Consider the following 14,868-nt stretch of genomic DNA (forward strand, 5'->3'; position numbering starts at 1 on the left):
GGAACAAAAATAGGACCAATGTAAAATTCACATTACCGAATAGCCAAATTCGGCAACAAAAAATTAAACAAGTACTGTTACATAAGAGGGGTTAAAGATTGCTGCAATACCGAAACAGTGTTAAGTTCATAGTCTACTGAAGTATGGTATAGTGTTCTGGGGAAATACCTCTTTTGCAAAGCAGTCTTTTAAGCTCCGGGAAAGCTGTAAGATTAATAAGTGATGTTGCTTACAGAGCACCATGTAGACGTACCTTTAAGGAATTAAAAATCATGACCTTACCATCTATATTTATATTTGAAAGCATCTGCTTCATTAAAAACCATCAAGTTTCAGCTTTGAATAGTGAGATCCACAATGATCAAACAAGGAACAGGGATGATTATCATAGGGATGTGCACAGAAAATCAATATATCAGAACAGTGCTGTTTACAAACCAAAAATTCTGTACAGTGCATTTCCAGATTGCATAAAAAAAACATTAATACATTCAAAAAAGAACTGAAAAATTTACTAATAAACAACAGCTTCTCAGGATTAATGAATACCAGGAATTTTGCTCAAATCTGTAGGTCTGCTTCGTAACTCCCTAAACAAAAATTCAAAATTACCAACCATTCCTAGATAAAACCAAACTTCTTTCATCCATATATGTATCTAATTACGCATCTAGCTTTTGTGTCATATGTTACTATGCCTAGTTAACTAAAGCACTGGTACTTAATAGTTTCAGTAAAATCAACCAAGGGGTTTTGCTAGTTTTTATTCTATCTATATGTAAGTGTATAATTTTATAATCAAATTTCGCAGAATAATGTTTTTGGTATAAAGATGTGTTAATAGCAATGATATGATTTTGTACACGATGTAAATATGTAATATTTTATACTGTTCTGTACTTTAAAGTCCAATATCATGAATGTGATAATACGGGTGATAAATAAATAAATAAACTAAATTGTATTGTGCGAGAAGGGCATCACTAGTCTGTATACCAATTCACAATATATAGCAATTTCACAGAAAAAAGCAACTTTAATGACCTGCTGTTCACCCTGTACGAGAACAACTGTAACAAGAGCCGAGCATGACAAATAGTCAAGTGAGGACACACGTATTCTGTTTTTTTAATAAAACAGATTTAATGAAATGTTGCAAATTTCACAAGTAGAATGTACCAACTGGAACACAGTTACTCCTAAAAATGGTTTCTCACTTACCTACTTTTTAGGATTGTTGACTAGGGCATAAGATGAATTCTCCCCATTTCCTGCAAATTCTCTTCTGTGTGTATAGTTGCCTCGGTCACGAAGCATAATTTAATATTAATTCTATACACAATAATAACTAGCATCCTGTTGCTAACTATGCTCACCTCACGTTAGGACAATGGTGTAAAAACAAGGGGTCTTCATACATCTCAGTAAGAAACAGTTCCTGTAAATCATAACCTCACTGTTTGACAGAATGATCTTGTTGGAAAATGGCATATAACATATGGTTTCATTTTTATTTATTAACCTTGAATTTGATTTGAGTAGGTTTTCAAGAATAACAATTGCCATTACTAAAAAAATAAATTTATTCAAAATTTAAAATATACTGAACACAGTTTCGTATAAAAGATTAATATACATAAATAGTTTCATGAAGCTTAAAAACCATTTAAATGATAAGTTTCACTCTGAAATGCACCTCAGATCACCAACTGTGGTTTTACACACTTCGTAATTTATACAAACAATGAAAAAGTTTTACACTGATATGATTTTCAGCATTTAATTTTATATTTTATAATATAATTCACATAATCACTACAAAAATTGGTTTATCAAACAAATGCAAAAAATAGATCACAACACTTCGGCAACAGTTTCCGAAGACCAGCAATTGCTACACCCTCATTGGTAATGCTCATTCACTTTGGATGTGAAATATTTAACGAATTCCGTGAGCAAATGTCAACAGCCTCAGGCAATCAGCAATTACTATATTTTACAAAATGAAAACTGATACTAACTTTAGATACAAACAATTAGATGAAATTAGTGCCAGAAATTGGTAATGTTAATCAGACCATACTTAGCTTTCAGTTTTTAGTAAGTATGTACTAAATCCATGAATTATTGTTATTTTATCAATGCTGGATCATATTCTGTATTCTGACTTTTTCCTGTATTTTGTACTGGTACATTCTGATTGATTTGGTTATACTACCTCACTCTATATATTTTATCTCCTGTCTATTGACTATTTATAAAACTATTGTAATATTGTACTTATAACTCCTGCATATAATTTTGTTTATATTTTATAATTTGATGTTGTCTATTGCTTCTTTAAGCTTAACGACAATAAAATATTATTATTATTGATCTTTTCAACTTTAATAGCTGTTATACTTTTTCCATGATTTTGAAGGAGCTTCAAAATAATTGCCAAGTTTTCACTAACTAAATAACAGTGAGAACTAATCAATCAATAGATACAGAATTTAATTTCACATTAACAAACTGCACAGAGCAGCTAACTGCATTAAATATAAAACTATAAAATTTGCTTTATTTTATAATATACAAAAATGAGCAGATAACCAGAAAATGGAAAGCAGTCTCCACTGTGTGCATTTCCTTGAAACAAAAAATAAAAGTCAACTACACTGTCAAAGGAGACCCCCGACTGACAAAAAATATTTCAAACAGCGACTTTTAAACAATTCCAAATAGACAGTTTTGCTATTTTTATTGACCTCACTTTAACAGCCTGCAGCTCTCAGACTAAGTATTCAATACAAAATACTTTTAACCAAAAGTTCAAGAAAAGTTTTAATATACCAAAAGTAGCACAATATGGATGTTACAACGAAGTTTACTACTCATTAATTGGTCGCCTCAATGGGTGACAATATGGCATATACAAATAAAGTTCTCCACTTATATGGTCACTTGGCGAAATGCGTGAAGTGTCAGCAGTGTGTGGAAATCCTGAAACTGCACTTAGTCTCTGCTTCTCAAACCAAGGACAAGTGTGTGTGGCAATGTTTACAGTGGGTTTCAGTAATGGTTATTTAGTATGGCGGTGGGTGGGTGGGGGGGGGGGGGGGGGGCTGGCTGGTATCATTCGAGCTTTATAAGTCAAGTGAAATATTTGGTTCCAGATTTCTCGTACATTTTTGTCTGGTTTATTCTCGAGGTTTTCATATTTGTTATTTTTCGGTATTGTTGTTTTGGAATATTGACATTATTATGGTATATTTACCTTGTCTATGCCCAAGACCCTATACTTCCACTCTATTAGATTCATTTTATTGTTGAAGTGAAATATTTTGCATGTTTATATCTTTGTGGGTGTATCTTGATTTTATGTTTGCCGTATTGTATATACTGGGACAAGGGGTGTCCGCCATCTTGATGACGTCATGGGTCAAAGCAGACAGGTGGAATCAGACACTTCTGTATTGACTCTGTCTCCACTCAAGATTCAATAACAGCATCTCTAACAGCGATGTGGGGAAAAAACCTATCAAGTTTCACAACAGTTCACAGCCCATGTTAAACTGTAACTCTCCTATAACAGGCAGATAAGCCTGTTGAAAGATGACAGGAAACCAAAGGCATGTCAACTCCATAGAACCGTCCCTAGTATAGCACCACCGTGCTCAAATCAACCTTCAGGTCGACACCAGATCCAGAATCTTTCATTAAAATGACAATATCCAATGAAGGCCCTAATGCCTGGCTCAACTACATAATTTGGACTAGTGGAATTATATCCCACTTAATAATGTACGACTTCACAGTATATAAACAGCTGATGGTGGACTGTGTAAACTTACATAAATACTTTGTTTTAAATACATATAAAAACAAGAACTGATTGGTATAAAATAAGGAACAGCAGCGTTCTTTCTGTTCAAAGTAATTACTTTCTTGTACCTAACATAAAAAAAGGAAGCTAGAATGAATTCCCAGAATTATCAGTATGAGTAAATTACAATTTAAAGAAATATTAGTTGTGGAAACGCATCTATGGTGTAAGCTAGATTGGAAATGTGAGTTTGTGAACTGGCAAAACCAATGTTTTTGAATAAAAAATAATTGTTTCTGAGAAAACTGATTTGAAGGACTAAGAAAGGAAGGCAAGTACACTGAGACAATGCTTATAGTGAACACAGTGCACACTTCAGGATTTTTTTCTGTTACCTCACAAACAAGAATTTCAAATTAAAAAATGCAGTAACACTAACAGATTGTGATTAAAGGAACTACTAACAGCTTTACCCGAAAACCTGAAACCATTTTACATGAAGCTGTTTCAAACAAGCTTTACATATTTCATGAAAGAGTTTTCATCTGTGGTCAGTCACCATGTAATTGTAACATGGAACTGGACTATGTCCTTTAATCTCCAAGTGGTTTGTAGTTAATTTTCGTTCTACAAATGACGAAGGGCTAAATAAGGATTTCTTCTTTCAATAATTCTATCTTAGCTGCCAGTAAATTTAGGAGGTCGTTTTTCTCTAAATGCTGCAAGTCCCTCAATTCTGTCTTTGGTTGATATAACCTGAGCATAGCAAGCTTCCTCAATGGTATAACCTGTGTTGATGTCTACGTCCATTGATTTATTAATTGCCTTTTTTGCCATCCTAATGCCAACCGGCGCATTCGGAAGTATACTTCTAGCAACTGCTAGTGACTTCTGATAGGCAGCATCGTTGTGTTCATTCTGTTCCACAACGTAGTTCACAATGCCTCTCTCGTACGCTTCAACACCACTGATAGTTCGGGCGGTGAAAATTAATTCCTTTGCAAACGCAGGGCCAACGAGGCGAGGTAACTTCTGTGTTCCTCCTGCACCCGGAAGGATGCCAACTTTTGTCTCCACTAGCCCCATTTTGCACGTATTCGACGCAACTATAATGTCACAGCCTAAAGCCATCTCAAATCCTCCGCCAACAGCAAGACCATCAAGAGCTGCTATTACCGGCATCGGTAAACTTTCTGTAGATTTCACAATAAACCTAAGCCGATTAACAAATGGCAATACTTCATCTTCTTTCATTTCCAATCTTTCCTTAAGATCAGCACCAGCACAAAACACACCAGGCACCAAACTTCTTAATATTACTACACGAGCATCATCGAGATGTTTTAAATTCTCCAGTAAATCTGTTAGTTCCGAGACTATTGTCTTTCCTAACGCATTTCTTGCTTTCGGCCTGTTCAATCCAAGAACTATTATTCCGCTCTCATTTCCTTTTAATGAATCTACACAAACTTCACTTAATTTCGCTGATTTTAAAGCAGATGAATATGTTCTAACACTCAAGCTGCATTTAATCAAGTGTCTAATTAACGTTTTAGGTACAAGCATTGTGGCGCAGTTGTGGCTTTCACAGTGCACAACTTAAATCGCTAGCACGGCACACACACACACAACACACACTGTATGTTTCAATGAGAACTGCGAACGCATTTATGAACAGGCCCCTTCCTTTACAACGCGACGTAATCAGTAATTCAAGGACGTTCGCATAACCTCCTTGCACATAATCACACACAGTCGATATCAACAATCAAAAGATGAAAACATCCGTTTTGATGCATGGCGGAGATGACGAAAGATGAATTGTGGCGGCACATTTAAATGTTCACCATGATCTTAGGTTTACAGGAACATTAAAAAAAAAACCTTACAGATGAGAAAATGAACAGATTTTGACACTCGGCCAGTTTCAAGAAACAATGATCGTCTTGCTTTTGTAAGTGGACTAGAAAAGTGGCTGGATGCATTGCAGTACAAGTTTTGGGCCGACGTTGTTTTTCGTTTACAAATTTACATTTTTTTACATATTGACATTGTTGTTACTGTGATACTTTCATCAAAATCGTAAGTCAAACCGCCTGGAGTCACTAATTGTGATTTTATTACAATGCACGATGAATTTAGAGCCCTGGGAGCTTATCTGCAGGTGATTGACAGCAGTTTAAAACTTTTATTTTTTAATACAGTGGCGTAATAATAGTAGTAGTAGTAGTAGTAGTAGTAGCAGCAGCAACAGCAGCAGTAGTAGTGCAGTAATAGCAGTAGTAGAATTGGAAGAAGAAGAAGAGTGGAGATATGGGTATATAGAAATTACATAGGATAGTAAATCTGCAGTAAAATATTTGAGGGTTTTAAGATGCTTTATAACGCCAAAGAAATGTGAATCAGATTCAAGTTACAAAAAAAGACTCAGAATGAAGGCAGGGTTCTACCTTTCAAAGAATTAGAATGCCATGTAATAATAAAAGAGAGATAACTAATTTGCCCAGTTTTCCTTTTAATATGCTTCCAATAAGTTATAGAAAAATTTGTTGACAGAAGGTTAGTTACAGATAAAAATGCAAATGCTTTACTCACCTTTGAGCATCTTTACAAGCAATCAGTCTCATCAAAATTAAAAAATAATAATAATAGTAATAACAATAACAGAAAAAAATTTGCAAATGTCATTAAGTACAAGAAAAATGAAAGATATATACACTGCATGTTTAAGTAAAAGGCACAAACAAATAATTACATAATAGAGCAATTACATGATAAATGTGTTACATAGTTAAGTGAATGGCAAGTATAATAAATAGTTAAACAAGTAAATGATGATAAGCATATAGGTCAGCGATGTAACGACCTCAGCAAACACAATGTACTATACAAAAACCAATTAGGCTTCCTCAGGTAATATCAAGTGAACATGCCATATCCTCATTTACCAACAAAATCTTAGAATCCATTAACATGTGATCTGTCCAAAAACTTCAACCACATTCAGCTGTGTCAAGATGTTCTTGCTTGGCTAGTTTATCATTTTGCCTATAGATCACATTTTACTATTATATTAGACTGTCGTGTATTTTGCTTTGATATTCAGTAGGCCTAATGCGATTAAATAAAGCGATCACCAAGAATAAAAAGCATACGTTGCACAGTAACGGCAAAGAGCATATATAACAGCAAAAGCATAGATTCTCATTTCCAACATATCATTTGCCAGTTTTATGTAGATAAACAAATTTATTAGAAATTTGTCACTGATATATACACACAACTTTTTGTAATAATAATGTTAACAGACAGTTAATAGCAGTGCACTGTGATGATAAATGCTAATAACCTGCATTGATTTATGCAACACTTTTGCATACGTAAGGAAAGTCTACAGATTATATGCTTTTGTCCTACTGCAGAAAATACTAATCATTTACACAAACTGAAAACTAATGTTTTAGATCATATATGTTAGCCTTACTGCAGAAAATATTTAGACATTTATACATAGTGAAAATTTATGTTAATCATATTTGCACCAATACACTTAATCTATACGTTCATTGCTGTATTTTCCTTCTTGTGGGAAATTTGTTTACACATGAAAAGTGGAGTACTTAACTCCATTCCCAATTTTAAAATCACATAACTTGTGTTATGGATTTGCCTGCAACTAGATCCTGAGAGGAGGTGTTTCTTCAGTTTCCTTTTGAAGGTGCTCATTTCCTTTACACTCTTTGTGCTATGAGGCAGTCATCATAAAATAGGCGTCATGCATTTGTAGGGTACCTATTAGTCAACCTCAATCTTTTCCTGCATATGTGGTAACTGTCTCCAGTTCATGTTGTGGTCATAAAACTCTTTATATAGAAATGCTCAACAATTTACCATTAAAAGGAAAACTTAGTACAGATAATATTTTAAATTAATTGAATTTGTTTTTGCAGTATCCCTGTAGTATTAGTTTTGTTACACACCTGATGGCTTTCTTTCGAAGTTTTAAAATCCTCCGGAATGCGTACATCTGTTGCTTCTCTGCATGTTGGTATACTGTACTATATGTGTGAAAAGGATAGTTCCTGCTCACGATATAGTGGAGATGCTGAGTCACAGAGAGGCACAACAAAATGACTGTCGGAAAGTGAGAGTGCGCACAACCAGGTCTTTTGTCAAAAATAGACAAAAAACACACACACACAAGACCACAGTCTCTGGCAACTGAAGACTGCGAGCAGCACAGCACTTGATGGGTGAGGCAACCATGTACTGAGGTAAGGAGAAGGCTGGAGAGGGAAGGGGGAGGGATAGCAGAGTAGGGGTTGAGGATGATAAAGTGCTGCTTGTGGGAGTGAACAGGTGGAGAGAGGATAGGGCAGCTAGGTACAGTCAGTCGGTTAGATGGAGGTCGGGGGGGGGATTTCAGAAAATGAGAGAAGTAAAAAACTGGGTGCATTAGAGGAACAGAGGGCTGTGTAGTGCTGGAATGGGAACAGGGAAGGGGCTAGACTGTCACTCACTACTTCCCGAAGTCCCACTGTCCCCTTGTCCATCCTTACCTCTCCTATTCACAACCCCTTGCCTCACGGTTCTTATGCCTGTAATAGACCCAGATGCAAGACCTGTCCCATACATCCCCCCACCACCACCCACTCTAGTCCAGTCATAAACATCATCAAAGGCAAGGCTAACTGTGAAACTAGTCATCTCATCTACAAGCTAAGCTGCAACCATTGTGCTGCATTCTATGTGAGTATGAAAACCAGTAAACTGTCTGTCCACATGAATGGCCACTGACAAACAGAAACAGTTGGACCACCCTGTTGCTGAGCACACCGCCCAACACGATGTTCTTCACTTCAGTAACTACTTCACAGCCTGTGCCATCTGGATCTTTCCCACTGACACCAACTTTTCTAAATTGTGCAGGTTGCTCCTTGTCCCACCATGCCAACCATTATACACTCCTGGAAATGGAAAAAAGAACACATTGACACCGGTGTGTCAGACCCACCATACTTGCTCCGGACACTGCGAGAGGGCTGTACAAGCAATGATCACACGCACGGCACAGCGGACACACCAGGAACCGCGGTGTTGGCCGTCGAATGGCGCTAGCTGCGCAGCATTTGTGCACCGCCGCCGTCAGTGTCAGCCAGTTTGCCGTGGCATACGGAGCTCCATCGCAGTCTTTAACACTGGTAGCATGCCGCGACAGCGTGGACGTGAACCGTATGTGCAGTTGACGGACTTTGAGCGAGGGCGTATAGTGGGCATGCGGGAGGCCGGGTGGACGTACCGCCGAATTGCTCAACACGTGCGGCGTGAGGTCTCCACAGTACATCGATGTTGTCGCCAGTGGTCGTCGGAAGGTGCACGTGCCCGTCGACCTGGGACCGGACCGCAGCGACGCACGGATGCACGCCAAGACCGTAGGATCCTACGCAGTGCCGTAGGGGACCGCACCGCCACTTCCCAGCAAATTAGGAGCACTGTTGCTCCTGGGGTATCGGCGAGGACCATTCGCAACCGTCTCCATGAAGCTGGGCTACGATCCCGCACACCGTTAGGCCGTCTCCGCTTACGCCCCAACATCGTGCAGCCCGCCTCCAGTGGTGTCGCGACAGGCGTGAATGGAGGGACGAATGGAGACGTGTCGTCTTCAGCGATGAGAGTCGCTTCTGCCTTGGTGCCAATGATGGTCGTATGCGTGTTTGGCGCCGTGCAGGTGAGCGCCACAATCAGGACTGCATACGACCGAGGCACACAGGGCCAACACCCGGCATCATGGTGTGGGGAGCGATCTCCTACACTGGCCGTACACCACTGGTGATCGTCGAGGGGACACTGAATAGTGCACGGTACATCCAAACCGTCATTGAACCCATCGTTCTACCATTCCTAGACCGGCAAGGGAACTTGCTGTTCCAACAGGACAATGCACGTCCGCATGTATCCCGCACCACCCAACGTGCTCTAGAAGGTGTAAGTCAACTACCCTGGCCAGCAAGATCTCCGGATCTGTCCCCCATTGAGCTTGTTTGGGACTGGATGAAGCGTCGTCTCACGCGGTCTGCACGTCCAGCACGAACGCTGGTCCAACTGAGGCGCCAGGTGGAAATGGCATGGCAAGCCGTTCCACAGGACTACATCCAGCATCTCTACGATCGTCTCCATGGGAGAATAGCAGCCTGCATTGCTGCGAAAGGTGGATATACACTGTACTAGTGCCGACATTGTGCATGCTCTGTTGCCTGTGTCTATGTGCCTGTGGTTCTGTCAGTGTGATCATGTGATGTATCTGACCCCAGGAATGTGTCAATAAAGTTTCCCCTTCCTGGGACAATGAATTCACGGTGTTCTTATTTCAATTTCCAGGAGTGTAAGTCAAGCAGCATTCATGTACCAAATAGTTTTACCTTGAGACTTCGGTTTTACATATCTTATGGAAAAGAATGACCATGAGAGCAGTTGTTTTCTATTTTTTGTGACAATGATTTATATCAGCTGGTCTGTCACATGTATCGTTATATCCAAGCGGTTTATAAATGTTAATCTACATTCAGATCCGATGTTGGCACCTTTAGTGTATTGAAACCAGTTATCCAGTAAACAGTATTTAAGCGATCTTGGCTTTGGAATTATTTCTACAACAGAGTGATCACCCCACTACGCAAGATGTGTTCATTGCTAGTTTGTAATCAGAATTACAATCAAACTACATATGTGATCCTAAGAGTATTTGGTGCTTTGTAACTAGACATTTGAAATGTGTGCTGCATTGTTGTTATATTCAGTTCTTAAGCATACAGTCACATTTTTTGACAAATGAATATTATAATGAATCATGCAAGAAAAAGAAAGTTTTGAACCACCTTCATGGCTTCCATATTTCATGTGTTTTTTTAAGATATTAGAAAACTTTCTATTGATAATTGTTTTCAACCACAGGAAATCGCTATGTACAACCACCTGAGTAATGGAGGTAAAAGTAAACCAGTACTGTTAAATAGCTTTAACTGTACTTTAAATAAACAATGCAGTTTGTGTACACTGTTATCTGGTAACATTCATTGAAAGAGTCATGTCAAGCAAGATCATCATTGTACAGCCACTTATATAGTAGAAAAGGTCAGCACGGAAAGTTACCTGCCAATTTGGTGACCACCACAGCAGCATAATTCATTTGTTCAGCCACTATAGTGAGATACAAAACACTGAAGATCAGCTTCTCAGTGGTCACTGCCTGCTGAAAACATCAGATGATGACTACTATCTATAAATTACTGCTCACAGGTACCCCAAAGAGAATGCAATACAACTACACTTTACCATTTTGGAGGCAACTGAGAAGGCTTTGTTGGCCCAGACAGTAGACAATGGTCTCCACATGATCAATTTAGCCTCTAGGAATGCATACAAACAACAGTACAATCCCTCCAGCTCCATGATGCGCAGAGAGGGTAGGCAAATGAGGCTTGAATGTAATTGGATCTGTGGTATATGAAGTCTTCACGGGTTGTCAGCCGAGTAGCGTCGTCGTCTCGTAGCAACTTTTCAATGGAATGCGTCTCCATCATCTTCAGGCGAAGTGTCGGGATATCGTCAGTCGCAGGCTGATAGCTCTGCTCAACTGCTCTCTGCATCCCGCCGCCGACCAATCACATGCCTCTGGAATCGCCCTGTCTGCTCCGTCTGTGGCCCTTGGTGGAACGGAAAATTCTTCTCTGATTTTCCTGATTGCAGGTTCTCAGGCTGCACTGAGATGGTAGCCACTGTCACGGATGATTAGGTTGTCGTGTAACCGTATTTCTATGGGCTCTTTCATTACTGAGTCCCAAAATCCGTTTGTACTGCATATTTTCTTTGTGTCCTCGAAATCGAAGGTGTGCTTCTCGTCAATACTATGTTCTACTGAGGCAGATGTGTTGGCCTGACCCAAGCGTACATGCCTGATGTGTTCATTGAGGTGCTGTGACATGCAACGCTGCGTCTGTCCTATATATTGCATCCCACATTCACATCTGATCTTGTACACACCAGGTGCTGTCAGATCTAGTGGATCCTTGGTTGAACTGAGAAGGTCTTTGATTTTTCCCGATGCGCGGGAAACAGTCTTCACTTCATGTTTCTTGATAATTCTCGCGATCTTGGCCATTGGAGGACACGCATATGACAAGAACACACAACCCATTGCTTCGTCTTCATCCAGTCTCCCTTCTCTCTTCTTGTGGTCGGTCTTCAGAGCTCTCCTTATTTGTGTCTCACTATATCCATTTTTCTTGAAGGTGCCCTTGAGGTGTTGCAGTTCTCCTGGCAAACTTGCCTTGTCGCAGATGGACCTGACACTGTGCACTAAGGTGTTGAGTACAGAATTGCGTTGCGCAGGATGGTGGCAGCTGTTGGCATTAAGATAGAGGTCCGTGTGTGTTTTCTTTCTGTACACTGTGTGCCCCAGCATGCCATCCATGTTTCTTGATCAGGATATCCAGAAAGGGTAGGCTTCTGCTGTGTTGACCACCTGCGACATGCCTCTGGCTTCCTGGCCACTCCTCCACAGCCACAGTGCTAGAACCCAGAAGATATTTATCATTCGTAATGGAGTCAATGACTTCCCTCCACCCCACATGGTGTCAACTCACCTTGGAATGGTGCTAACAGCAGCTCAAATGCTGCTGCCCAGTGGCCACACTACTAGTGTCAGAGCAGTGCTGCCATGCCTACATGTGTGGGAAGGCGGAAAAAGTGCCATGAATTTCAAATATAACACATTTAATAAACAAAACAAGAACTAAAATTTGCCTCCACTGAGGCATCAATCAAAACAATTTACAGATAATATGTGCTAAAGGTAAGATGTTGTGTTTGGCACACCCTTGTACCTTAGTGCCACAACCAGCCATACAGCCAAACCATGCCCACACAACAAACACACTACAGGGCCTAAAGCAATCATGCTGATGCAATAATGGCACAAAACACTGTATAGGTGCCTACTGAAAATGCAAATGCTACTCTAGCACACTTGGCCCCAGAAAACTCACAATTTTTATTAGCTCCTTCTATTGCATTGGGCAATCCCAGCTAAATGTCATACAGCACCACAGAAAACAATCATGATGTTTCGTGACTCGGTCCCACAACACATTTCCTCCATTTCGGATATTTACTTGCTGTTCACTGCCCCACCAATGGTCCACATACTTGAGTTCTTCGATTTGATATGCCAACTCCTCTAGGTCTTTGAATGTACAAGGGGGTTGAGTGAACATCACATGCAAATGATCACATTGTTACAACCCCTCCACAATATTAATTACCAGTTTGGCTTCTGTCTCCAGGAGACAGAATGCATGTGCAATAGTGTGTACCTTGTCAATGTAATCCTAAAATGGCTCCTTTACTTGCTATTTACACCAGTAATGCAGATCAACCAATTTTTGCATTGCCCTATCTGCAACTTCTTTCTGGATGCCACTGGACAGAGAATGGCAAGAAAGTTGTTTTCTTATTTTCAGGAGGATTGTTTTGACAGTAATGACTCTCCACATCCAGAGAGAACTTTGGGGTTTGATGAAGATCATTTAAATGCATTAATCAACAATGACCCACGCCGGTGTACCCAAGAACTCATAAATGTGATGAACTGTGATAATCCCAACATAATGCAACATTTTCATGCAATGAGAAAGGTTCAAAAATCAGAGATCTGAGTACCGCATGCTCTAAACCAAAACCATCAGTGGATGGTCGCTCGTGCATTTGTTATCAGTTGGCTCATGAACAACATTAACCATTCCCTGAGTTCTTCATGTGCCACCGAGGGCATGTGATGACATTACCAGGTTAGTAACATTGCAACACCTAACCAAACACCCAATATGAGTAAATTTTCCCACACAGACATCAGTCTAGTATTGATTTAAATGCTTAAAAAAAATTAAGAAGCACTGAATCAATTTGGTTACCTCTGCACAAGGAGTGAAGGAGATGATTTAAGTTCATATGGTTTGTATTTTTTGAATCTGTGATAGGTATTCATGATAGAAGAGGGAGAAAGGAATGTTAGGGTTTGTGTCTAATTTACATAGATGTTGCCTTCTTTCAGCTGGAGAAAGTGCCTTTGCCTGTTATACTTGCCTGTAGTGGCTTCGAAGAATCACAGAAAATGTAAATCAGAATTATATGATAGTAATTTGTATCCTACTACTCCTGGAAAAGTAGGCTTAGGAAGCACATTTGGTTTGGTGCAGGCCATTATGTTTGAAGTCAAAATAAGTTTTAAAATTTTGTTACATTCAGTACTGAGTGAAGTAGAACACTAGTTTTGTAAGTTAGTTTTACTGCCCTCTATTGTTGGTTGGTGTCGCTTATTGCTTTCTTCAAATTATTGGGAAAAATTCTCTCATAATGTATCTGCATTAAATTAAGTTTGAAAATGCGCCTACTTCACTTGTCAATTCCTTAAGAAGCTGGTTGGAATTCCCTGTGAGGTATTAGAGTTTTGTTTTGTAAGCTGTTTATCTACACCACAAGTACTGATATTTCATCTTTGGAGTGTACAAGAACTAAGTATAGTTAAATTAAATCAGATGATCCAGAGGGAATTAGGTTAGGAAATGAGGCACGAAGAATAGCAGACAAGGTTGGCTATTTTGGCAGCAAAATTATTGACAGTGGCCAAAGTACAGAAGATATAAAGCACACTGGCAACAGCAATAAAAATGTTTCTCGAAAAGAGAAATATTTTAACAGCCAGCGTAAATTTAATTCTTTTTCTCAAAGGCTCAAATGTAGCCTTATGAGGAAGTGAAACATGGATGATAAAAAGTAAAGATAAGATTAGTAGCTTTTGAAATATGTTACAATAGAAGAAGGCTGAAAATTAGATGGGTAGATTGCACAACTAATGAGTAAGTACTGAAATGAATCAACAAAAGAACTTGACTACAAGAAGGGATCACTTGATAAATAGCATTGTGAGGCATGGAAAAATAATTAATCTGATAACGGAGGGTAGTGCGGATAATAAAATTTGTAGAGAGAGTAGGTTTGGTTAG

General features: G+C 39.2%; 1 protein-coding gene across 1 annotated transcript; it reads right to left on the bottom strand.

Moving 5' to 3' along the window:
• Nucleotides 1-1,565: 1,565 nt before the first annotated feature.
• On the bottom strand, nucleotides 1,566-5,576 carry LOC126190963 (methylglutaconyl-CoA hydratase, mitochondrial). The gene has a single exon (XM_049931625.1). It carries the CDS (start codon nucleotides 5,372-5,374, stop codon nucleotides 4,487-4,489), a length of 888 nt encoding a protein of 295 aa, XP_049787582.1. The 5' UTR covers nucleotides 5,375-5,576; the 3' UTR covers nucleotides 1,566-4,486.
• Nucleotides 5,577-14,868: the final 9,292 nt, after the last annotated feature.

This window comes from Schistocerca cancellata, chromosome 6 (assembly GCF_023864275.1).
Source record: "Schistocerca cancellata isolate TAMUIC-IGC-003103 chromosome 6, iqSchCanc2.1, whole genome shotgun sequence".
NCBI lineage: Eukaryota > Metazoa > Arthropoda > Insecta > Orthoptera > Acrididae > Schistocerca > Schistocerca cancellata.